The sequence below is a fragment of the Dreissena polymorpha genome, chromosome 16, assembly GCF_020536995.1.
Source record: "Dreissena polymorpha isolate Duluth1 chromosome 16, UMN_Dpol_1.0, whole genome shotgun sequence".
NCBI classification, from domain to species: Eukaryota; Metazoa; Mollusca; class Bivalvia; order Myida; family Dreissenidae; genus Dreissena; species Dreissena polymorpha.
The window spans coordinates 13975020-14002253 of record NC_068370.1 but is presented as its reverse complement, the minus strand read 5'-3'; the positions used below and the strand labels follow the sequence as shown (position 1 = coordinate 14002253).

Below are 27234 nucleotides of genomic sequence, written 5' to 3'. Positions count from 1 at the left end.
TTGCACGTATCATTTTATTTTATACCATCAGACAAAGTTAACATTAAAATGTTATTTGTTTATATATTTGTTCAATAGGTATACTTTAAATGGTAATTATCACACACTTGCATTGCACATTAAACATGCGATAGTTTGCTATCTTTCCAATTAAAGTCTATAATATCGGAACTAAGTTCTGACATTAAAATTATTATAACATTTTACAAAATATATTTATTGCAAATAATATTTTTCTCACTTATTAGATGAATCTGATTTGCGTGTGTGTTACAGTTTGTGTTTTCGTCGCAATTGGATACAATCCTTGTATGAAATGCGAAGAATAAGATTTATAATATGATAAATAGGATCTAATTTTTTGACACACTTGAAAATAAGCAAATTATTATTTGTGAAGATATGATCATACAGAGCACCTAGGAACAACGCAAGGTAGCACGCTCGATCGAAAGACGACAACCCCAACAGTCTTAAATCTCACTTAAGTTATCTGGCCTTGATATGTTTGTACGATATTACAGTTTTAGTGGAAAAGCTTCGCTACATAGTTTGAGTTATACATTGATAATTACATAAATATATTATATAATAATGAAAAATATAATGCTGACAGACACAATTACTAATAATGATGCACACTGATCAATCTTCACATGAAGTTAATTGCGAACGTTTGCAGCATACAACAAATGTCTCGAACTTAAACTACCAAAAACGTTCATGGTTTGTTCAGCAACATTCCATCATTTTCCACTGGTGAGCAAACACGCACTGTCGTTCTAGTGATATCACTTAGCCCTAGGATTCGCTTTCGTTCTTGACAAAATGCACACTCATACCGTCGTTGGGATTACCCTTGAATTTCTGGAAGCCGAAGAATACACCGATCGCTATAACAATGCCCAGTATGATCATACCGAACGCCAGACCCGCCATCGAACCTTAAAATAGAAATAATGTAGTAAAGTTCTTTTCAAGCGGCTTAAAACGAGGAGAGAAAGTTTGTTTCGAAGTTTTTAAAGGCATTGCCCACCATCTACCTTAAAGTAGAAATAACGTAGTAAAGTTCTTTTCACGTGGTATGAGACGAGAAAGTTTGTTTCGAAGTTTTTTAAGATATTCCCCACCATTTGGTGCATTACGCGAGGACTCGGATTGTTTGCCAGCACTCTTACTTAAAAGGAATCTTGTGGTGATTTTTTAAATCATACATGCCATCACAAGCTATTTAGTTAAAGCGGAATTCTATTCACTTATGGTGCTGTATTGTCCTCCGTTCAGATATAGTTACTATCAATAAATTAAATATGGACTGGAAGCGGGCGTTGAACCAGGAAAAGATGAAAAGATGGAAAAACATGAAAATAGAAATATAATAGAAAACTTCAAAAAAAAAAATGCTTTCTGTGCGTTTGCCAACAAGTGCGCTTACAGAGTCAATCAGTATTCTTTCTTTTAAAACAAATACAAGTAACCGACTATACTGTACGTACCTCCACTGTACCCGGTTGACTGTTGTGAACCAAAGTATTTCTGCGGGTTGTTGATATACGGCGTTCCATCAGGGAACGACTGTCCTAAAATTTCATTGCATAGAATGTGTCAATACAGTCTGCAACGAATTGTTAATGCTGTTTACACGGATTTGTATAAAAAGTATGAAATATAATCTCGACGACTACGATGATTATAAACGAAGCTACTGCTGCAAAAAAACAACATAACGACGCTAACAGCATTCACTACGGTAATACTGATAGATGATTATGATGATGATAATATTAGTTATGGTGGTGATAAGCACGAGTATGGTACACGGTGTAAAAAAACACACGTACACAGCACTTTGACTTAAAATCTTAAAAGAGGGAATATTCAGTACGGTAGGTTGTAACAAGTACTCGAACTGAAGACTCCAGTGTTGTTAAGTTACCGCGTAACAACTGTGTTCGCTAATCTAACAGTTAATCACTCACTATTGTAGATATCGCAATACAGGTTTGGCTCAGAAGACACCTGGCCCACGTTGCGCATGGAAGCCGTGCTGAGGCGGCACTCAGATGTGTTGCCGCAGTAACCGAAGCTGGCGCAGCTTGCACCCTCCTGCTCCACGCAAAGCTTGGCGCATTGGTCCACAGGAATGTTCTGTATGATGCGGTTCGCCTGGTTCAGGAGCTTCTGGCGGCTCGTCTGCGAGAAGTCCGAGATGTACTTCCCTATAGAATTGGAAATAGAATATATATGTACATGTACTTCTCTTATTCTATGCAATGGTCTATGGAAGGGAAAGACCGCCAATATTATTTATCACCAGAAATGTTGCACGTGTTGAGAATTCAGCTAATATGTTCCATGTTGCAATTATAGATTATACATACATGTCAAATAATATCCGTTCAAATAAACAATGTTTGATATTTAAGGTTTCACTTTTCAACAATTTTAATTTTAAAGGTGGAAACATCTCAAATGTTCATCGTGTGCATTGTCCAATTAAAACTGTTCAATGAATAAGAAAATAAATGTTCAAAATGTAAAATATACATTAACTTTAATTTTTTAGTCGCATACACAACGCACAAAACTTTGTCACAACTGTAACGCTTCTTTACAAAGGTGAATGCCAAAGTGAACAAATTTTCAAAAGTAACTTTAACGAACTGCCGATTTCCACTGTGAGCATGTAAACATGTCTAGATTAGTTATCGCGTATCTTTACATCTTGCAAGGTTACAAGTTGACATTTGCACAGTTGTAAAGTCTGTTATCTTCACGCCGTGGAAGCGACAAAATTATTTTCCGTCTTAGCCAGGAAACAATGCCTCGCTTACGGGCCGGGAACCATTGAAAATGTAAACAATGATTCTTCTGGTGCACAGATTTTCGCCGCGTGGCAAAGTCATTTTAATACTATTAATATGTCATAAAAAACGTTTTTCATAATTTTGACCAAACATTTTTTCTGAAATACTAGTTATATATATTAAAATGAAATAAAATAAAATTGTATAAACATTTTTTAACGCTTTCTGCGCAGATTGAGGGTGTTCTGCTTGTTCCAGTAAGCCCGGCGAGAGCTACCCTTGGTTTTGTCGAAACCATGGCCTTTACCAAGATTTGTCTTTTTGTCCACACCAAACACTAATATAATCGCTATGTTTGAATGTTAATTTAAATCGTGCACGATGATCCGCCCTTCACCTTACGCTATTTATCCAACTATTGGTTCCGCGCCTCAGAATTACCGAATACCTGAAACCGAGAACCGTATTTACCTTGAGCGTCTGATCGACATGGGACTGGACTCAAAATTGCCGATAAACAATTCCCGATTTACAACGATTTCGACGTTATAATGCAAACAAAATGACACATCTGCGTTGTAAGTTGATGAACTCGTATTTGCTTATTGTACTTATGTGGATTATGTTCGGTAGCTAGGATATTTCGATAGTTTTACTCTTGTAAAAATCGACACTGAACGTTCGGCCAGACGAGAGGCGATCTAGCATTTCTACGAGTTCGAGAACTGTTTTCTTGTAGTTTATGTTGGCAAATAGCCGTTCGTGGTCATTTTGCGTCACGAGGCAACCTTTCCCAACAAAATGGTACACAGTTTACGAAAATCGACCGCCATTAAAGCACTTGATTACTTAAAAATGTTGATGTAGGAGATTTTTCTGTGTCAAGAGAAACTTACCTTAGATGAATATATTATATCAGAATTGTTTTGTCAAAAATGATGAAAAATGTTATTTTATGACATATTGATAGTGTTTAAGTGACTTGGCCACGGGCCCAATACCTGTGGCTACTACTAATGACAATATGTACCCTAACACCGGTTGCCTGGAACATGCGTTGTAAAATGTTGAATTGTGATTCGTCAACTTGAATTCTGTACAATTGTATAGTGTACACTTGTTAGATGCTGCTGACTAGTAGCAGATTACAAAAACCGATCGTACAACTTAGAAAATATTCAATATGCTAATGTAGTTTGTTATCAACTTACTTTCAGATTGGTCTTTTATTTTTCATTTATTATTATGACTACAATATTAGGTATATGAAGATGTAGACTTTATATATGCATTATCTATATTTTCAGATCTGTAGTTTAAGGAGTTACAAGTTAGTTTTTTAACATTTAAACATTTTGTAGGATCGGAACATACAACATTTTACTCTTTACAATTGTGCAAAACAGATATTAAAATGTTGCATTTTAAAAATTCTCTCTTAAACAAATTGAGCTGAATATTCAACAAGTGCAACACTTCCGGTGATGAATAATATTTGCGGTCTTTCCCTTCCATAATGGTCACGATATAGATTATGGAGCAAAGAAATAATAGTCATATACACTAGTTCGAAGTAATTATACATGTATATATTTCCATATACCACTTCGCTGATAATTAGAAAGTATGTAGTTTGTTTCAAAGGATTTGAAATACGTAAATAAAATATGAAATGTACAGACGTCAATAAGAATAGACATTCACGGTGACTTACTGCAATGAGAATGGACAATAAGAACAGCTTCCGAATGTGAGGAGTGTGTAAGGTCTCCAAATTACTATATACAATACTAATATCATTGTAGAAATAGTGTAAATGTTGCCATAACGACAGAAAAAAGGGAAATCAAGAGAGGGGCTTTAACTTTGTCATTGTTTTTTCTTCAGTTGTCTAAATAAACGATTTAAAAAGTTCACATAACATGGGCTCAAAATAGGAACTACATCGGCAAAGTTTAATGCACCCAAAGTGGAGCGATAAAATTTCTTTCTTAACTTAAATAAACTTAAACGTGTATAACTAATGCTTTGTGCCGGTCGTGTTAACACAATTAAAACTTAACCAAGAATAGTAAAATCTACGTGCGTTTGAAAAATAATCATGATCATCAATTGGCAGTGGTTACAATGTGAAAACATACACCTGTATCAATGTAGAGCACTCAGTGAAATCATCATGTGGCAAACTGGGCTTGGTGAATATACGTAGATTGTCGTCCCAGAATAGCATGTGCTGTCCGCACAGGCTTATCGAGGACAATACTGTCCGTCTATACTAGATTTTCATTTTACAATTTTACATCTTTTAAACGAAAAATTCCATAAAAGCTGAAAAGTGTCGTCCCGATTACACATGCCCAACTGGGACGACACATCAATGTATATGCATTAAGCCCACATTTTCCCAGACCACGACCCATGTACTTACTGGAGTAGTGGTCACACATGGGAGAGTCCTGTACGTCGCTCTGGGGCACGTCAAAGTAGTGGGTCTTGCCGAGGAAGCAGGTCGAGATGCCGTCGCAGTAGTCGAAGGACTTGCAGTTAAAGCCGTTGTAGTTACTGCACAGCTGGGCGCACTGGTCGGCGCTGTATATGTTCTGGTAGATCGTGTCTGAGCTCGATAAGACCGTCTTGCCTTGCACTAGCTGATAGTCCACAGTGTACTTCTCTGGTAAAAATGGCATAGGGTAAAAAACTCCGTGTAACGATTAAGGCACGTGATCAAAATCAGCAGAGCTTGTTTTTGATGTATGTATTTCACAGTGTTGCTTCTTATCTTACGAGAGATATTGTTCATACATGTATTGAACAAATTCACCAAAATCGAATGCAGTCGATTAAATCATTATTTGTGTAAAGTGTAATATTGCTTACACCCTTATAATGTGTGTCCAGCGAATAACACTCAGCTAAAAACACACTTCACTTATCGAGCATGGCTTAGTCAAAAAAACAATGCATTAGAATATATATTGTTCTTAGTCAATTGGAATAAAAACCCTTAAAAATATATGTATGAACCCAGGTCAGGGCAAGACATACTTGAATAGAGATCACAAAGCGGCTTGTTGACGACGGTAGAGGGTCGGGCGTCAGGATGTAGCTTCGAGAGGACGCAGTACCCGGTGTCAAAGCAGTAGGAGAACGAGTTGCACACCCAGCTCTGTTGCGTAAGACATCCGGTCGCGCAGTCGTCAATGGCAATGCCAGTAAGGACGAGATCGTCATAACCGGGAATGTCTTTGTTGATCTGTTGCACAAACTGGTCCATGAGCGCCTCTGGGTTGAGTTTAAATGCGATAAGCATAGTTTGTAATATGAACGAAAAGCACGAGCTGATATTTTGCTGGGGCAACAACGTCAAAATAAACGGACGCTTCGTGTGTATTCAAATAATTAAAAAAGATAAGCGCTGACGTATGTGTTGATTTTAAAAATACTTGCATTAACCGACATAACATATAAATAACCCTTACATACAATTTATGATTTCAAGCGAGTTGTAAAGTTGGTTAAGTCATTGCTTAAAATATGCACTACATTTGCAAGCAAATAATCTAAAATAGTAAGCGACGAATTAAATGTTTTATATACCTGAAAGCAAGTATCGTAATTTGGATTGCAAATAATGTTGGTAGTTGTCCTAGTAAATGTGCACACAGTTTCTCGCTTTCACGGGAAGTCATACTACGTCTAAGTAAACGAAATATCAATAAATATATAACATAAACTCGCTAGAAATAGTTGAGCCGCGTTCTCAGAAAACGGGGCTTAATGCATGTGCGTAAAGTGTCGTCCCTGATTAGCCTGTGCAGTTCGCACAGGCTAATCAGGGACGGCACTTTCCGATTTTATGGGGGGGGGGGGGGTTGTTTCATGGAAGTCCCTCTTTACCGAAAATCAAGTTTAGGCGGAAAGTGTCGTCCCTGATTAGCCTGTAGCGACTGCACAGGCTAATCTGGGATGACACTTTACGCACATGCATTAAGCCCAGTTTTCTCAGATCAAGGCTCAGTTATACATACGCGATGACAACTGTCGTTGCGCATTCTGTATCACATTGTTGTCTATTGCTCCGGCGGTGAATTGAACATTCTAAAAGGTGAACACAACGCTTTTAATAAGTGAAAAGCATCAAAAAGCTACTGTAACCCTATCATTATCGGAAAGTAACGGAAAGTGAAGATGAAAACATGCCACACATTTGTCTACAAACAGTTAAACATTACTGGATAAATTTCGCTATCAGCTTAGACATTATGTTCAAAATTAACCCATTTATGCCTAGTGGACTCTTCCGTCCATCTACATAAGATCAATTTATTTCCAACATTAGGGATGTCTAGTATAGTTATTTCTATATTTATAATATTTCTTACAAAAATTACTTTAAGCAAACAGCGCAAACTCTGGTGAGACTTCGCATCATGCGGCGTCTCATCTGGGTCTACGCTGTTTGACATGGCCTTTTTTCTAGACGCTATGCATAAATGGGTTATTGCTGTGATCATCTTGGTATCTTCGTACCAATACAAGTCACCCTGTGCCAGTATTGATCTACTGTTTTCCATGGGCAAGGCAGATGCGAGTCTCACCTGTCCGTTGATGGGCAGTGAGAACTGGAAGTCCCCGATCAGCACGGAGTTCTTCAGGGTGGTCCATACCTTATCCAGAGGAATGTTTAAGCTCTGATAGTCAACCGTACCTAGGGGAAAGAATATAGACATACATTTATTCAGGGCGGTCCATACTTTATCCAGGGGAATGTTCAAGCTCTGATAGTCAACCGTACCTAGGGGAAAGTATATAGACAAACATTTACTCAGGGCGGCCCATACCTTATCCAGGGGAATTTCAAGCTCTGGTGGTCAACAGTACCTAGTGGAAAGTATATAGACATACAATTTTTCAGGGCGGTCCATACATTATCCAAGGGAATGTTCAAGCTCTGGAATTCAACCGTACCTGGGGAAAGTGTAAACGCATTTTTTCAGCACATGATACTGTATTATCTTTGTGTACAGTTTTTATTACGCAGATGTTTGCTGTGATTTTATGGTGTTATTAATGGAGGAAGTCGAACCTTTCTACTGATTTTATCAAAGTTTCTTGTAAGACATTCTCACAGCTACAGTAGGTACAATATTTCATTAAAATCTGTATTTACGCTGCAAACACATTTTTAAAAAATAGGACGAAAAATTATATTAAAACGCAAATTCGTAATATCCATCGTTTGAAATTTGCCATGCGCATGCGTTTAATGCAGGCGACACATGTATGTAATGTGATAGATCATATAAATCGTTAAATTCTAATTTTGAAGAATATTTAGATATTTTACTGATAAATATTAAACGTGCACCTGTATAATAGTTTATAAGCATCGCGTTTGAAGTAACGATTCTTTTTTATTGTAAACGCTTCGAACACATTCAATCTTTGGTACAATAATAATTCTTTTGAACATTGGACAGAATTGAAATGGTCTTTTTAAAACACTAACTTTAATATAAATTAAAAAAAATAACAACGGTATTCACAAACAAACGGTGTTTGAAACACACGGTGTTAGTGTCATACACACATCGCCAAGTTACGTGTCTTACAAATATCTGCCATAAATCAACTGCACAATGAATTGTGATTCAAACTTTGGTAATCTTAAAGTCCTTTTCTGTTTTGGAATATAAAAAATTCGTGTGGCACATGTGCATTTAATAGGAAAACGGAACGGGATTATTAAAAAAACACGTCCGGTGTTATTGGTTATTAAAAAATAAATCGCGTTGTTATTAAAAACACTCACGGTGAACAAGTTTTTAATGAGATCTTTATTTCTAGGTATAGTCAAGATGGGGAAGTCCATGCCGAGACAGATAACTTATAGCTGTTTTATACCCTTTATAACTTCTGTTTAATTTTTAAATGACGCTCACTTTCCAGCCATTTCATTAACAAAGTAATCAACTTTCATTTCGTATTAACATTCGCTGTATATCTCGACTTTACTCGCTGCGAATTGTCTAAGGGGAGCTCTAACTAGGCGAAGTAATTTCGTAGTGAATAAAGTCGAGAAAGAGCGAATAATTATACGAAATTAACGCTATTAACTTTTTTGCGGATTCGCTGGAAAGTGAGCGGCATTAACAAATTTATACAAGTTATAAAGGGTATAAAACGGCGAAAAATACTGCAACCTAACATTAGTTGGTTTATACCACAATCAAGCCCATTCGGAATTAAACACAAAGTTATTTAAAGATTTACGGTTTATAGAAAAACTCATGGTGCAATTTCAAAAACACTAACAGTATTGATGAAGAAACTGACGGCGTTTCAAAAAAATGTCGGTGCTGTTAAAATTGAACATAACCAAAGGGTGTAATGGAATAGCTTAAGGAAATGTTGAATAAAAATCATGGTTCTATTTACAATTAAAGAAAAATTAATCAAATTGTTATAAATTTATTTATTTTTTAAATCAAGATATTACAGAAAAGCATCGTTTTTTTAAATATAACGTGTGCAATTGAAAAAACTCAACGTGTTATGGAACAAAAAAATCCCTGTGTTGTTGAAAAACGAACTGTGATATTGAGGAAAACGAACGGAGTTGTTGAGAAAAAAAACACGCACTGTGTTGATTAAAAACTCACGGTTGTATTAGTAAAATAGCAGAGTTTTTGAAAATAAATTACAGTAACGGTGTTTTTATATTTAAAAAGCTAAATGTGTGTATAAAATAAAAATGACATATTAAAAAACGATAGGCGTTATTTAACAAAGAATGGTGTTCTTTAAAAACTAAATATTTAATTTACCTTTCAAAGCCTGATTGACTCGCTTACGGTATTATTTTTAGACGAAACCCGGCATACTTTCAAGACATTTTTACGGTTTTATTTCAACATACTAGCGGTACAATTAAAAATGGCATAAAAGACCACGTAACGGTATCAATGAAAATAAAAGTGTTCTGAGAAAACTGGGCATACTTCATGTGCGTAAAGTGTCATTCCAGATTAACCTGTGCGGACTGCAGGGACGACACTTTCCGCTTTTATAACATTTTTCGTTTAAATGATGCCCCTTCTTAGCAAAAATACAATTTAGGCGGAAAGAGTCGTCACTGATTAGCCTGTGCGGACTGCACAGGCTAATCTGAGACGACACTTTACGCACATGTATAATACCCAGTTTTCTTAGAACGCGACTCAAATAGTTACGGTCATAGTGGTCACACGTGGCCGTTCCGACGATTTGACCCTTCTGTGCGTGGGTCGTGCTCAACGCGCAGACGCTGTTGCTGAGGCAGAAGTCGAAACTCATGCAGCTTCCTGGGAGATTACTTCCGGTGTTACATGCGCGCGCACAGTCATCAGGACTGGTGACGGAGAGAGTTGCGTCGTTGGTCGTCTGTTGGTACGAGTTGGACATCTTGGTGAAATAAGCTGAATATGCAAACCATAAGGTGCGTATTCTGAAGCCCTTTCTGAAGCCGTATCATCCCATATTCACTACCAGTAGTTGACCATGACTTATATATATATATTTATTACGATATTTCACAGAAATTGGTTTCATCAGACAAATTGGAACGACAAAGTACATAAAATAACAATATTGGACAAGACGTGACTATTCATGAAAATGCCCATTGACTTTGCTACGGGCTTGTATATTTAATTTGCGCACGCAAAGTTGACGACTGTTGTTCGTGTATTGCTTTTTGATGCCCGGTAGATTTATTTCGAGTGATATTAAGCTGTCATGTATAATGCAATTCGTACCAAGATTGCTGAATTACATGATATGAATATTTTAATACACTACAAAAAATAATATTACATAACACTGTTCAGCATATATGTGTGTCTTGGACTACGAAAGATAAACACTCAAAAAAATAGGTTTCCGTTTCAAAGCTGGCACATGTAAACGTCTAAACGTAGTTTTTAGTCAATGCAGTTGAAAGTTACACACACAAAAAACGCAAAGTCGATGCAAATGTCGTCAAGTATGTAAATAACATCGCAGTTTATTAAACCCTAGGCCGTTGTACACGTGTATACGTAATTTCATTACTCATCTCAGTAGACAATATTATTGTTTACCCATGGGCGGTGGCGCGTCAAGGAGCGTAGCTATAAAGTAGATATTAGTAGGGTCAAACTTGAAAGTTGGCTTCTGCACGCGGATTGGGTTCACGTGCGCCAATCGCACGATCGTCTTCGTCACCGCGCGCACAAACTGGTTCTGATACTGGGCAATACTCGAGTCCCAGCTTCCTGTAAATATTTCATAAAATGTGGTTACAGAATGTGGTTTTATACTATTAAATAGCTAATTCAGAATTTTGTATTTTTGTATTTTCATTACCGTACCTCATCAAATCTCACTAAGTTTGATGAAGTGATAATTAGCTTAAAGAGACCGTCAACCACAAACGACGAAAAAAGTAAAGTTCTAAAATACCGTATCTTTTTTACAATTATTAGTTTATATTGATTAAAATATCACGACCGGAATATTACATTACTTGAAAAAGTTGTTTAGTTTTCATATTTTCAGTATATTCGGTAATAAAATTTTACTGAGTACAGGTACTAGGTAACTACGAGTTAACTATAAATAACGCGTGCAGATTGCTCATCATCGTCACGTGGTAAACCCAGGAATGCAAATTGTGCATGTGTAGTGAATTGTATATAGTACTTCTACTTGCGTTATGTATTGTGTGTATATTGTTATGTCACCTATTTTTGCGATGTACTTTCGATTTCACATCGCGAAACTTTATTACCGAGTATACTAAAAATATTAACTTTTTTCAAGTAATGTAACATACCAGTCGTGATATTTTAATCTATATAAACTAATAATTGTAAAAAATACTGTATCTTAGGACTTTTCTTTTTTTTTGTCGTTTAATTGTGGTTGACGGTCCCTTTCATATTGTAAATGAATATACATGCATCATTAAATCTCAATTTAACGACCTTTAACTGTTAATTTAACGTACTTAAATGTATACCGTACAATAGTTATAATATGGTGATATTAGAATACATATCCCTGTTGAGTTCTTCAAAGTATGTAGCTTCTTAGAAAAACAATAAAAAACAGAAAAATGTCAATATCAATTTCAATTTCAGTAAAGGGCAGAGTATTATCTGTCTGAACAAGTTAATGTAAAGAAGAATTATTTTCATTCGTTTTAATGCGGGGCGAACTTCGCATTTAATCAGGCCATTGTCCTATCACTTCTACGCAGTTACATACCAGGCCACTGCATGATGAAAGATTGTTGTGAGTTGTCGTCATAGCAGCTGGTGACATCAAACCTGTTGAAGGAGGGGTCTTCTGGCACCCAGTTGTAGATGTTGTACGTTGCTTGGTAACCTACCTGAAACCATGTCAAATATTGCTCGTTATTCATCGATATGTTTTGTTTTCCTTCACAAAATCATTGTTTAAGACGCATATGCAGTTTATATTTTCAAAACTAACGTGCATTTGAACTAGAATTTAATGTGTTCTGTTTTGTAATCAAAGAGAATGGTTTCACTGGTTATGCTATGAACGAACAGTTACACTTGCAATGGTATGGTAAATATATATATATATATATATATATATATATATATATATATATATATATATGATCTGACACGAGTTGTCATATCATACCATATTTTATTAAACGAGTTCAGAAATTTTGTTAGTAAGCGAGCCTTTGGCGAGCTTACTAACGAATTTCCTGGACGAGTTTAATAAAATATGGTATGATATGGCAACGAGTGTCAGATCTTTTTATCACATGCTTTTAAATGAGCAAATTAAATAAAGATTCACGCAAACATAATGATAAATCCCGAATGTTGTTTACATTTCGTGACGTCATTTGACGTTGCAAAGTCATTTCAGCAGAATAACAAAATGCGATTGGTCACTAAACGAAAACGAAACCAATGAAAACGCTTTAAAATGTTGTATTACACATGTGTAATATATACGGAATATTACGCTAGTCAATTGTTCCAATAGTTTGTATCACTCGCGTGGCTTGTGTGATGACGTATCACACGAGAGGCGGAGCCTCGAGTGTGATGCGAAATAGCACAAGCCTAGAGAAATAGCACAAGCCTAGAGAATTATTCAAACTCTTGGAACAATTTACTAGCGTAATATTGACTAAAACGGTACGCCATAGTTTATTTAAGACGCGTATGAATACAGTTTATGTAAATTAACGTGTAAACATTCGAACCGGGGAAACACAGGTTTCCGACACGCTTACCTTAATGCCATCGTTAATCCAATTTTTATAACAATTAGGCTGACATCTTTAATCCGATGTTTATAACAAAAACGTTTAAACGATATGCACTTCCACTTCTATCTTACATGTCTTTATCGAAACTTAGTTTAAACCACACTATTTTATTGTATTCCTATCGAAATATTCATTTATGCATGATAAACAGACACTCTAAAATACGTTTTTAACACATAGTTTACTGTTAAAAAACACCACGCCCGACATGTCCTTAAATTCCAGAGAGTTTAGATAAAACTATTGTGTTTCGTCACAGAAATGACGTCACACGATGCACTACGTAATATATTTCGTAATATAAAATATTTCTATTTTCGGTGCGTGTAATGTGACGTCATTAAATGGGTCAAAGTAGTCCGGCTAGTATGGTAATACGGAATTGGAAACAGCGGGTAGCGTAATACGGGATTATTTATTTCAACGATTGATGCAACCTGTATTTTGTTAAAAGCATTAAACATGTATATAATTAAAAAAAATATGTAATGGTTGTATTACATGGGAAACAGGGTATAGCATGTGATAAAACCTTGCAATGCACTATTTATTATCTTTGAATGGATATTAAAACTTGCGATTCATTAGTATATATTTACGAATGGAGAAAATGCAATTCGCTGGTGAATATTGATGAATGTATATTTTTAAATTAAATTTTAAGGTTGCAAGGACATTAAAGCCTTACAATATCAGTGGACGAGTTTAAGCTGCTCGAGACAAAGCCTGGAAGAGTCTGTTTAAATTACGTGTATGTGCTCAAACTCACGATATCAGGTGTCGATATGACCAGCTGTACGGGCGTGTTCTGAAGGATCGATGTTTTACCAATATTGTTCTGTTGGGTCCAAGAGCTCTGAAGTTAGAAGAAATGTTATGAATGTACGGTGGGCCATTATTTAAGTCGTGTTCTGAGAAAACTAGGCATGATGCTTGTGCGTAAAGTGTCGTCCCAGATTAGCATGTGCAGTCCGCACAGGCTAATCAGGGACGACACTTTGCGCTTTTAAGACATTTTTCGTTTAAATGAAGTCTCTTCTTAGCAAAAATCCAATTTAGGCGGAAAGGGTTGTCCCTGATTAGCCTGTGCGGACTGCACAGGCTAATCTGGGACGACACTTTGAGCACATGCATTAAGTCCATTTTTCTCAGAACAAGGCTCATTTATTTAGATGGATTCATGATTTTGAAGTCATATCAATGAATCCTTTAGAGAACGACTACTCTCAGCGTGAAAAGAGCATAATCGCATAAATTATTATAACAACTATTTTCATTGTATGGAGCATACACAATAAGTCTAATCTCAAGTGAAATACCTCCCTTATTAAGCGCGTATATCGCCGTTCCTAACAACTTACAGACAGGAAGTAGAATTCGAAGGTCGACGTGAAATTCATGGTGTAAGTGGGAAGTGTGAAGTCCGTCCGCTTGGAGATATACACGTCACAAAGCATTCCTCGCACAGTGCGCTGAAACGCGCAATGGAAACGAAATGTATTCAAAGGCGAATAGTATAGAACGTAGAGCGACTAACCGATCTTCGTATGCTTGAGTATACCCTTTGCATGCTGGGAAATTTGTCATCTGTTAAAATGTCGCCTGCTGAATTTCTAAAATGTGCATTTTTTCGAAAAAAAAATCAAAGAATACTATCAGAATAGCGAACAGTTTGGATCCTGATAAGACACGCCACGTTCTGTGGCGTCTCATCTGGATCGAACTGTTTGCAAAGGCCTTCAACATTCTGTTCAAGCACTGAAAGAGTTAAAGCCCAAACAGATAGCTAGGTATAACAGCCATAAAGATCGGTACACAAGCTAAGCTAAGATATAGCGTGAAGTAACGCTTGCATAAATCAACCGACAAGAGAGGTGGATTCACTAACCGCGCTGCAAAAGTAAAGTATGTTTTTTGTGAGCCATATTTGATCTCCGGAAGTAAGATTGATTGATTTTTGGCGAAGGTGTTTATCTCACAAGAATAACGAAATGTTAATATGCATTTAGATCTAGATATGTATTGTAAATGAGCTTGAAAATAAAAATTGTAATGATTACATCAAGGTGTTTGGAAATGTGTAATTGTTCATTTCGATTTAATAACAGACATGTGTATTGAGAGGTGTTGTTCTTGTCATGTTTCTCACTTGTGACGTACCAGGATTTATTACTATAAAGTGATGTATTCATACATTGAAACTTGCACTATTTTAGCTGCATTGTTTTATACCTGTCCCTCATACGAGTAAGTCGTGTTGTCCAGGTAGAAGAGCTGGGATGGTGACTTCATGCGGATGTAGAACCCATTTGAATTGCCGGTGATGTTGACAGAGGCGTCAAAACTTGCGTTCTGAATGGGAATCATTGAACAATTGCCCTGAGTCTTGTCGATAGCGTAGGCGATACCTGAAATAATGTTTAACATGTAAATAACATTTTTTTGTATCGTGGGTTTAGTGTTGAATGGGAGTTAAATATGAGTATACATGCGCTCTAACAATTGGACATTATATTAGTAAATTTAGAAGAAACCATCCTTTTATTATATCATAAATAATAATATTTATTCTCTAAAAACTTTATACAAGTGAACCATTTCATGCAACCCCTAAAAGTCATTTTACCATAAGTATATTTACATATTTTGCTCTATTGTTCAAATGATCGCGACTGGCTGAAAAAAGGTACTTATTTAAATTAGACATATATCGTTTGATTCATACGAATGATTTAAAACACCTATCTGTCTCTTGACCAGGCTTTTAAAGTGATAATATAGCAAACGCTAAAGCTCCCAAGACTATATCAGGAGAGAAATTCTCTTTTCTAAACATACCAACTATATAAACATAACATGTTAAAAACTGTGTTAACCTTCTTGGAACGGTCAACGTAAAGTTTTTATGTGGTTTAAATCGGTTTGAGTGCTAGTCGACCCGCACACGCAAACATCAGGCGATCTTACCAGTGTTATAATCGTGTATCTCGGTGACGGGGTTCGTCGTGTAATACGGGTACCCAGCGCTACTCGGTCGGTAGTCGAACCTGACCAGCTGGTACGGGAAGTCGTAATAAATCTGCAAAACGAGGTGTATACAATACTTTAAATAGCTATACTACTCTTGGATTTTGTTTTCTTTTCAAGATAGACAATGATTTTATTACATGTATTTAGTTTTGTATTGCTCGTGGTATTATCGCCTCTCTACCCGTCTTAAATTTGATTAACATTATTCCAACACCGTTCTAGCGCACCGCGCAAAACAGTTGAATTACTTCCAGCCACCGTTAAAACTTTACGAAACCGAAATTTCGCAAACTTAAGTACCCCTTTTTCTGTAACATCTGCCTTATTGAATTAAAGGATGCGATAAAAACTTAATTTTTATTAATAATTAATACGTTTTGCTTAAAAATGCATTTGTTTCACTATGTTATTTATGAGCAAAGTTGGTCTTCCTATGGGATTTTGAACTTTCACATGGACTTTATCGTTCTCCGATGGAAAACGTCCAATTGGTAAACGACATAACTCTATGGGAAAGGGTATGTAAAATAAAAACATTTTAACGAATGGAATGGAATATAATTAATATAAAACATATCAATAAATAATAATAAAAAGAAGCGTTTATCGTAAACATGATCTTAAATATAAATAACTTAACGGAAAGAGGTACTTAAGTGTGTGAAATTTCCATTTCGCCAAATTTTTCAGATGGACATTACAAGAGAGAATTGAACTGGTGTGATGAAAATGGTATGCGTTTTATTATAAGAAGATATTGACTTTAAACCCGGCTCAAACAGATATTTCTCCGGTAAAACACAAAGTTCAGGTTTATGCCCAAGATACCGATTCGACATTGTCTTAAGGACGTACGCGGCAGTTTAGTTTCACGCAAATATTTATTTACTGAAACACCGGTTGCGAAATAAGTGCAATATATTTAGAATATTCGGATAAAAATAATATAAACAATTTAAGAACGAAAGAACAACAAAACATGCTTACAATGAACGCAAGGTACACAAATGGACTGTTTTTGTCCATGAAAATTAAATACCTTTGATTTGCCCCTTTAAAGGAGCCGTCCAACAGATAAAGCGTCGTATCGACGCGAAACGATATTTTGGGAAACTACGAGGATTATTTATATAGGTAAAAAATACATCCGTTTCCGACATGAGCGTGGATGGTCGAGTGGTCTCGGCGGGAGACTTTTTACTCCAGAAATCCAAGGGTCAGTGGTTCGAGCCCTGTTGAGGGTTATTTTTTATTCTTTTTTTTAAAATTGTATTCTTGTTTTTTTTGCTGGAGATTTTAAGTTCAAATGTTTAAATTCATCAATATAAAGCATTTTAAGTATTTAATGACAAGGTTCAATACATGCCTTAATATGTTGGACGGGCCCTTTACTATATTGTATACATCTTGTTTTCAGTTATTTACTGTATTATTCTTCTTTTACTCATCTGCTACACATAATTCGTGTTTTCATTTACATTTAAATCCACATTTTCATTTGCATACATCAATACATGTACTAGTACGTTTTTGCCTGCACCATGTACATGGTTTTCAATGTGTTCTTAAATTGCATTTTAATACCATCCGTAAAACTGAATTTGTGAACAAACGACAACGGTGACCTATTGTTTTCTTTTTATATTTGTATTAAGTTATAACCCATTCAACATCAAGGTAACAAAATCTAGGTGCAGGAAGGCATTTAAAAATAAAAATGACTTTGATATTTATTTTTCATATGTTAAATTATGTTGTTTTTGTTTATCTTAAAAAATTGATAAAAAACATAAATCGATCGATTTATGTTTTTTTTATATACAGTCTAATTAAATCAGTATTACATATTTTGTGATAAATATAGGTTGTTTTCAACACTTTTTTCATCAATTTACTCTAGTTTATATGTTATTACCTTATTGGTGAATTGTTCTTGTGCTTAAATATGCCTGTTGTTCAAGTGCGAATAAAAATTGAACAACAACGGTGACCCATGATTTTTATTTTTATTTATCTATCCACAACAGATGCTTCTACCTTAATACCCAAACTGATCAAATTCTAGGTGTAGCAGAATTTGCATTAAAACTGCCGCGTACGTCCTTAATTTACGAACAGACTTCGACAAAAATTGAGCAAATGAATGCGACTCTATACTTACATCCGTCTAAGAAGCGATGCTATTTATGGATTTACTTGTCTAAATTAATTTGCTGTTAGTTTTAACAAGAGGAACTTATCAATAGTGTTTGCATGCCGGATGACCTTCCATTGAATTAAACCTATTGCTCCTTTAAATACCGGCCATATATGAACTGTACAAAAAAGAGTGTTTCCCATTTGTTCCCACTTACATCCGCCTGGGAGACGGCTGAATTGATGTAGTCGACGATCTCCTCCCGGTACGAATACTGAGATGTCAGCTGCGGGACCGGCTTCGGGTCCTTACGGCCCGTGCACTGCACGCCTCGAGGTGGCTGTAAAAACGGTATAAGGTTGCAGTGGAACATGTAATATGCGTGCTATGTGCACACCACACCTTAAGGCGGTTGAAAACACGGTATGAGGGTTGAGTGGAGCTTGAAATATGCGTGTTATGTGCACAACACGCCACAAGGCGGATGTAAATACGGTATTAAGGTGTAGTGGAAGATGTCATACGCGTGTTATGTGCACATCACACCTCGTGGCGGCTGTACACACGGTATTAGGTTGTAGTGGAACATGTAATATGCGTCTTATGTGCACACAACGCCTCAAGGCGGCTGTAAACACGGCATGAGTGTGAAGTGGAACTTGAAATATGCTAGTTATGTGCACACCACGCCACAAGGCGGATTTTAACACGGTATGAGGGTGTAGTGGAACATGAAATATGCGTGATGTGTGCACACCGCGCCTCGATGCGACTGAAAACACGGTATAAGGGTGTAGTGGAACATGTAATATGCGTGATGTATGCACACCATGCTTCGAGACGACTGTAAACACGGTATGAAGTTGTAGTGGAACATGTAATATGCGTGGTATGTGCATACCACGCATTTGGGCGGCTGTACAAAACACGGTATTAGGGTGTATTGAGATATGTAATATGCGTGTTGTGTGCATGCCACGCCTTTAGGCGGATGTAAACACGGCACGAGGGTGCAGTGAAACATGTAATATACGTGCTGTGTGCACACCACGCCTCAAGGCGGCTGTTAACACGGTATGTTGGTGCAGTGGAGATGTTATGTGCGTGTTATCTGCACACAACGCCTGAAGGCGGCTGTAAACACGGTAAGAGTGTGTAGTGGATCATGTAATATGCTTGTTATCTGCAAACCACGCCCCGAGGCGGCTGCAACACGGTATTAGGGTATAGTTAAACATGTAATATGCGTGATGTGTGCAAACCATTCCTCAAGGCGGTTGTAAACACGGTATGAGGGTGTAGTTAAACATGTAATATGCGTGATGTGTGCATACCACGCCTATAGGCGTCTGTAAACACGGTATAAGGGTGTAGTGGAACATGTAATTTGCGTGTTATGTGCACATCAAGTATTGGGCGGTTGAGAACACGGTATGAGGGCAAAGTAAAACATGTAATATGCGTGCTGTGTGCACACCACGCCTTGAGGCGGTTGTAAACACGGTAAAACAGTATATTGACGAAGTATGGGTCCTATGAGCGCACAACGACGTGCGCAGGTGCAAATACAGTATGTATGAGTATGAAGTACCAACTAAGGATATTATTTGCGCACCTCGCTTAAGCATCGGATTAGGATGTTATGGGCATATCGGATGCAGTAGCGGTGTATAGGTATATGAAACATGAAATATTAGTGTTATTTGCACGCCCCAACTTTGATGACTTTTAGCGCTTTTTGCACAATCCAATGTGAGTATGCTGCAAACGTAGTATAGTGGTGTTATGAAAGTATAATGTTATCATGGTATATGTATGTTATATGCACACAAAAATGTCGTGCGCACGCTGCAAAAAATTGGTGTTATGAAACATCGACTATGAAAGTAATCTGCACACTCCGTCATGAAGCTGCTTTTAACACGGTATAGCAGTGTAATGAAATATGGTTAACAGGTGTCATATTTGTGTGTGCACACCACGCAATCAAGCGGCTACAAACGCAGTATAGTGGTGTAAAGAAAAATGGGATACATGTGTTAACATTTATGTTCACACCACGCCATGACGCGGCGTCCAACACGGCACAGTGATGTTATTAAAATGAAATATGGATGCAACGTGCACACCACGCCGTGCGGCTGCATGCCCGAAATAATGGTGTACTGAAACATCGAATATGAAAGTTATGTGCACACTACCACGTTATGCGGATGCCGACAACGTATTTGTGTTTAATTGTTCACAGCATGTCATGTGAAGGCTTCAAGCAGGAAAAAGGGCGTTTAATGCTTCCAATATAGGGGCAGATTTGGAGCATTGAGGAGCCTGACAACATATTCAGAGGTACAATTATGAGTGAAATGACATATAATATGTCTTATGTTTTACGGGCGAGATTTCAAATATAAAATTATGATCCGGCCCTAGCACACTACGCTGGACGCTAGCAATAAACAAGACCACAATGCCACAAGTAAAGGACGGTAACGGAACGTGTTAAAAGTATATCAATATTTATTTCTTTAATTACCCAAGTATGTGACATATATGTTTTAATTTATTGTACATTTGTGATTTCCAATTAAAATAGTAGTCATAACTTACCCAAAACTTGTCATCGGGACCCCAGATTGCGTTGCGGAAGTCGAAGTATTCGTATATGTGGTGGAAATTTTTTGAGTTCGCCCCATTTACCTGGGGGATGTACTGGGTCCCTGTTATCTCGGCGCGAATAGGAACAACGTTCTCGTTGTCTGGTTCAGTCCACGTGAAACTAGCGTCTTGAGCTAATATCGACATAGACCGTTCATGTGTTAATTTCTTAAAACCTGTCTTTATTTAATATAATTTATTTAGTTGTATGCAAGTCGGATTAATTAGTTGATAGAGTCACGTGCTGTTGAAACTGATGTTGTTGTTGTGTATTGGTATGGTGGCAATAATGTTTGATATAATATTTGATACCGACGTCCAATGTTTGCGTAGTTAATCAATTTGCGAACAACCTTTTTAAGCAGAGCTTCAAACAAGAACCCTTGTATACATTCAAATATAGTCTAGATAATTCTAATTTAGTATGATCATGTCCAGATGTAGCCAATACGAAAACAGATGGAACGTAACCTACAATATATACCCAATAACAAATGATGTCCACTGAGAACGAAACACTGACGAAGACGTCCGCTATATCTTTTTTTAAGAAAAAATATACCGCCGCCAATAATATAAAATGGACGGTGAACAAATGTACGTGTAGATTTCGTTCATTGAAAGCTACCGATGGTGAAATATTGCAAACTAATGCTGAGCTTAAACTATGAGATACTACGTCATGGATACCAATATTTTGTGACATTGAAGGCGCGTTCGTACACACAAGTATGGTACGTAATAGATGACGCGCGCACCTGGTAAATATTTAGAGCATTAGTACTCACAATTATTGATGGCACATTAAAACAAACACCTAATTATCACGAACTTGTGAACAACTAGATAAGAGTGCGAGTTACCCGTGAAGAAGTAGTCGAGTGTAAAGTTGGAGGCCAGAATGTCCCAGTACATACAAGAGCGCCACCAGTCACACAGGATGCCTCGGATCACCTGGCGGCCCATGTACATCTGGATATGAAGTTTTAAAGCATAATTAATATTGTACCATCATAATTTGAAACTTGCAATTACTGATTTATGATATTTTGTCACGTGATGTGATTGTTTTGATCCTATAAGATGTTTGGTAGCTGCAAGTATTCAAACGAACAAAGTATTGGTAAGTCTTCTTATAACATGAGTGCTTAATAAACATACATATTTGTTTAGCAATGTGCTTCAGCAATGAGGTACCGGGCTACGTTGTCTAATATATAATACATGTGTATGTAAATGACGTTTAAAACTAGCAAAAACTAAACAAAAGTATCCACCAGTCCATTGGCCTGCGCAAAATGCAGTGTCTGTGCTGTGTTGTAGATATGGGGAATACCAGCGCCTGTCATTTGCATTCCAAACAGCAGTTGGTTGTCGTCATACTTCAGATCCGTGGCATAGCAGACGCCGTCTGAGCAAAGGAGGCAATGTTTTCAATAAAAACATTTGTTTAAGTGAACTGAGGTCGCTCAACAATTTAATTTGCAGAACCAATCAATAAGTCAATCATATTATATCCCTAACACAGCATAAATAAATGAAGTTCCCTATATGAAATCTGCAGACCCGGTTACGTGACTAAAGGTAAACGTGTTCAGTTGTACATTTTTTTTTGTTCTTCTTTTTCTCAAACACAAGACTTCAACAAGTTTAAGAACTTGTCGATTCGTATTATTTCTTCATTAAACGACCAATAATTATGGAAAGCTTTCTTATTTTGTCATGAGTTACAAATAAAAAATGTAACAACCTGAGTTATTTTAAGCCAAACATTCTTTGAAACTAAATTACGCCTTGTTAGACTTATTAAAAGCAAAATCATGTAAACATATTAATGATTCAATAAGTTTGGTCTAAATCACCAGTGTTCTTATTCACTTACTGACGTCATAGATCAGCTGATCGTTGTTGTAGTCGAAGATCATGTAGTCCTCTGAGTTGTTCGTGATCGTCCGCAAGGCGGCGCGGTTGTTTACCTTGTCGTAAAATTCCTCTCCCACGATCGTCGTATTCTTTTCGATAATGTTCGCTTCCACTCTCACTTGGAACGTATCAGGGAACGTGGGCATCGTAGGTAGTGTGGTGCCATTATTTGCCACTGAAAAGCAATCTCAGAGTATGAAGACTTAAATACAGATATGATTTATACTTACATTTTTATATGAATTCTCATTCACGGACATGAACTTTAAAAGTTTAAGCTCCGTTGTGGGTTGTACTTTATTACCCCGTATCATGTCGGCCTTTGCTGAAAGATTAAATTTGATTATTATTCTAAGTTTACATTCATTGTAAAAGGCTCTGCCAATTGTGCTATTAAAATATGAATACATTTACTGAAATGCATTGATAGGGGCTTATATTCCATAGGTTCCTAAGGCAGCACTGTGAAAGGTCTCCCATATGAAGCTAGTCAAATGGTAAATTTAGTCAATCAATATCTAGGCTTCGCAATTGGTAATACGAACAATAAATGTTGTTTGTTGTCGATAAACCAAATAAACCAACTGAATGTCTATCATACAGCGTTTGTGAATGAGGGGTAAAGTTTGTGTGCATGTCTTTTTGGTTGAGGTGATGGTTGCAATATCATGACTGATGGGTGTTTACCGCTGTAAATAGAGCACGTTTAAACAGTGACACTAACAAACAACACAATTAAAACTCCTACTTACAATAAGGTGCTAGCGCGGTGGTGTTTCTGGGAGCGCAAAATTGGCCGTATTGGAAGGGTGGTGGTGTGGTGCTAGGTCCCTGGGCCTTCGCCACCAAGACACACATCGCGAAAATCAGTAATATCCACATCTGAAAATAAGCAAATTTGAACATTTTAGTGCATGTTGCCCAACATAAATGGGCCTGAAGTGAGTGGACACACGATTACACCGACGGCGTTTTATTATTATCCTGGTATTTTCAAAATTGGCCCGATGTTTCTAAGCTTGTTTGGTCGGTCCTTATTGACCTTACATGATTAAGAAATGTGAACGGGTCCCATGTGGGAAAATGAATGCTTGCCTAGAACCATGTATCTATTGCACATTGTGACAGGTTTTAATTTTGTTGGATGAAAGCTGGTCAATTTTTTCATGCAAATTTTAAGATAATGCACATAGTAAATGTGGAAATTATAAGATTGACAAACGTGTTGATTTCTTAACATGCGATTCATTCACAATTCAAACACCCTGATACATGACCGTGTTCAAGTTATAATCAGGTTGATGTAATATTTTAAAGAGAGCCATGCCATGATTTTTTATTCCTTTTTAAAAACTTATTAATGTAGACACATTAATCTCATATACGATTCTATTTCCTTATTAAACCCTGTTGCAACAGCTCCGTATTGTCTCAACTTGTATCATAACACAATCACAAGCTTACGTCATGGAGCTACCGTGAAAGATCATATGAGCGCATCTCTTGGAAAATCGGGCTGAAGGAATGTGCTTAAAGTATCACCCAAGTTAATCATGTAACACTTTTCCCGCTGTTATGAATTTTTTCTTGTCAAAAACGTATCATCTATAATAAAATCCAGTTTAGCAGAAAAGCATTTCCATGATTTGCGTTTGCGGACTCCATATGCTATTTTGGGCCAATATTTTACGCAATATGCTTTACTAGTAAGCCCGTTTTATCGAAATCCACTTTATCATAGATCAACTCTCGCGATACAATTTGTCGGAAAAAAAGTTAAGTTATATTCCATATCAGCCTCGATCTGTGAAAAGGCAGTCCACACAGGCTAATCAGTGACGACACTTTCCGCTTTTATGATTGTTTCCGTTTACAGAAAGTCTCTTCTGAGCAAAAATCCAGTTTAGGCAGAAAGTGTCGTCCCTGATAAGCCTGTGCGTAATGCACAGGCTAATATGGGACGACACTTTACGTACACGAATTAAACCTCTTTTAACAGAGCATGGTCCATATTTATTTTCTTATAAATCTACTGTGAAATCGGCCTAATCCAAAGGTTCATGATATAATTTTCCTGATAGGTAACTATGCGTTCATATCAGTCAATGTTTCGATGTACGAAATTTTACTCGAAAATAGCAAGAAAGTCTTCTTTTCCGGTAGACTTGATTAACATTATATCAAGGTGCAGTTCATTTTATTCACAAAAAGCAATAAAAACAGTTATGGACTTTTTTCAAATATCATGTGCAATAGCTCATGCCGTCGTTATTTTCACGCCAAACTTTATAAAATATATTCGTTCTCTTTTAATCGTTTGCTGTATTCAGCAATAATTGTAAAGAAGTTGTTCCTATGATAAATAGAAAATTCTCGACGTTTTTTTTATTATTTTTTAAATCTCACATTATGACGCTATTTTACAGGTTGGATCAGCAATAAAGGGTTAAGGCGTGGGCACACCGTGGTATCAATTTATGTCGAAACTGGCTGCAAAAAAGGGAATATGAAAATTACTTTATGTATAGTACCATCTTTGGCAATCTTCTTGTTGTACGAATTATGAAGTACCTTAGGTAAGAATGGCGACGTTTACTATCATTATGAAGCTTTTAACGGTTCGAAAGAACGAACAAATTGTCATCGATTTTGGAATTAGGACCTTATGAATCCTCCTTGAATCACTTAGTGCAGAACATATATCGATGCTTCGTGATTAAAATTCCTTTCTGATAGACGAATGAAATTCAAAACACAGCAAAACCATACCGTTGTGTGTACTGTACTGTACTCGCTATAATCGTTAAATTATAAACCACATGGATTCATAATATATAGGTAAACAACAATATCAGCTTTTATACTATTCATATAAAGCAAATTTAAAATCAGTATTATTTCATTTTATTACTTGGACAGATGCACCTTCCTAAAATTGCAGGTACTACAAGTTTGCATCGGCTACATAAATTATATTGCTGATTGTCTTGTAGTATACGCCCAAAGGGAGCTGATTTCAAAACAGGGTGGTCTTGTCTAATAAAGGAACATGTGTACTTCAATACGTGCATATAAACATTTCCGAACGAAGAAACGGTTGACATAAATTCGAAAACATTTACCTTAGTGGAATATTTCCAACACAACGTTTCAGTTAAAATGGCGAAGATGACCAGCTGATACCTGTGATGGACTCTGAACTGCTTATGGGGAGTATAAATATATAATCAGCACAGACCTGATTGTACGTTTCGGCCTATTTTATCAGTTTTCAAGATGAAACTCAGATTACACCTTAAATTGAGTATTGAAGGATGTCGATTGAAATAAAGGGGAATGGCTATAGTGAACATTATATTAATACAAATGAACATTTAGTGGCCAAAACCATCACTCGTTGTGATCATCCTATATTTGCTTTGAATTGCCAATAGGCAAGTCAGTGCCCAAAAGTGTGATCAATAGAACAGATGGGTATTATGACGGGTCACTCATGAATATAATAGTGCATCAATAATCGATAAAAACAAACAAAAAGTCACATATGAGTTGAGATTTTGATATACAACCGATAGGAACATGATGATCAACAAGTTTATGTTTTACATTTATACATTGTATATATATCGATTGAGAGACGATTTTGTTCGGGTACTTAAAGAAAAAGACAAACACACGTTTAATTATGTCGTAAACAGTTTACGAAATACAATAGCTCATTCTTAAACGGGGTTCGTTTAAGTAATTCTGATTAATACATGCGATATATCGCTGGGTCTACATTCATTTGTACAACATAGATTAAACTCCAATGTGATAACGTTATCATCGCGACACCAGGTACAAGAGCTGCCTTCAAACACCGACAACTCTTAGGAGCTGGGTACACAGCGTGCGAGACTCGGTCTAGTCCTAGTATCGGTGATCTTACGAAAAGTTTACTTTACGACTGAATTATGTAGTTTATAAAAACATGTTTAAGATATTGAAAGAAAATATCGTGAAAACTACCATTGGTATGAATTAAATAACTGAAATTGAGGAATCTATCATGTTGGTTTTATATACATATCTTTAGTTATAGAGTATTTTATTCAATGTATGGATTCACCATAAAAAATGTTCTTCGTCAATAATATTTTCTCTAAGCAGAAGTAGCAATGGTTAGAGAAGTGCACCTGCGCCGATATGGGCCTCTGAACGTGACCACAGCTCGACGAGGGTTTCCTACTACAGGGGTTGAAGATTTATATGCCCACTTATCTCTAATCTACAAACTGAGCTTGACATTAGGTATTTAACGGATGTACAGACCACTGGTTCAATTAAACATACGTATA

The 27234-nt window shown here is 36.6% G+C and overlaps 1 protein-coding gene across 1 annotated transcript; it reads right to left on the bottom strand.

The window, feature by feature from the left end:
- On the bottom strand, positions 1-26168 carry LOC127861968 (uncharacterized). Its single transcript, XM_052400761.1, has 21 exons — positions 26017-26168; positions 23647-23776; positions 22854-23069; positions 22249-22382; positions 21835-21943; positions 20924-21105; positions 18534-18656; positions 16117-16228; positions 15382-15557; positions 14511-14621; positions 13919-14005; positions 12096-12219; positions 10928-11101; positions 10040-10264; positions 7406-7515; positions 6836-6905; positions 5853-6089; positions 5236-5478; positions 1980-2219; positions 1497-1580; positions 1-944 (listed from the first exon to the last, which is right to left on the bottom strand). Exons 2-21 carry the CDS (start codon positions 23774-23776, stop codon positions 802-804), a joined length of 3030 nt encoding a protein of 1009 aa, XP_052256721.1. The 5' UTR covers positions 26017-26168; the 3' UTR covers positions 1-801.
- Between the last annotated feature and the right edge of the window lie 1066 nt (positions 26169-27234).

What these genes read in the sequence shown, in the direction of transcription:
- LOC127861968 (XM_052400761.1), bottom strand. Translation starts at nt 23,776, where the DNA reads ATGTGGATATTACTGATTTTCGCGATGTGTGTCTTGGTGGCGAAGGCC. An exon ending in TCAGCTGATCTATGACGTCA is followed by an intron (nt 22,383 to 22,853) that starts GTAAGTGAATAA and finishes TCCTTTGCTCAG; the next exon opens with ACGGCGTCTGCTATGCCACG. An exon ending in CTTACTCGTATGAGGGACAG is followed by an intron (nt 14,622 to 15,381) that starts GTATAAAACAAT and finishes TGCGCGTTTCAG; the next exon opens with CGCACTGTGCGAGGAATGCT.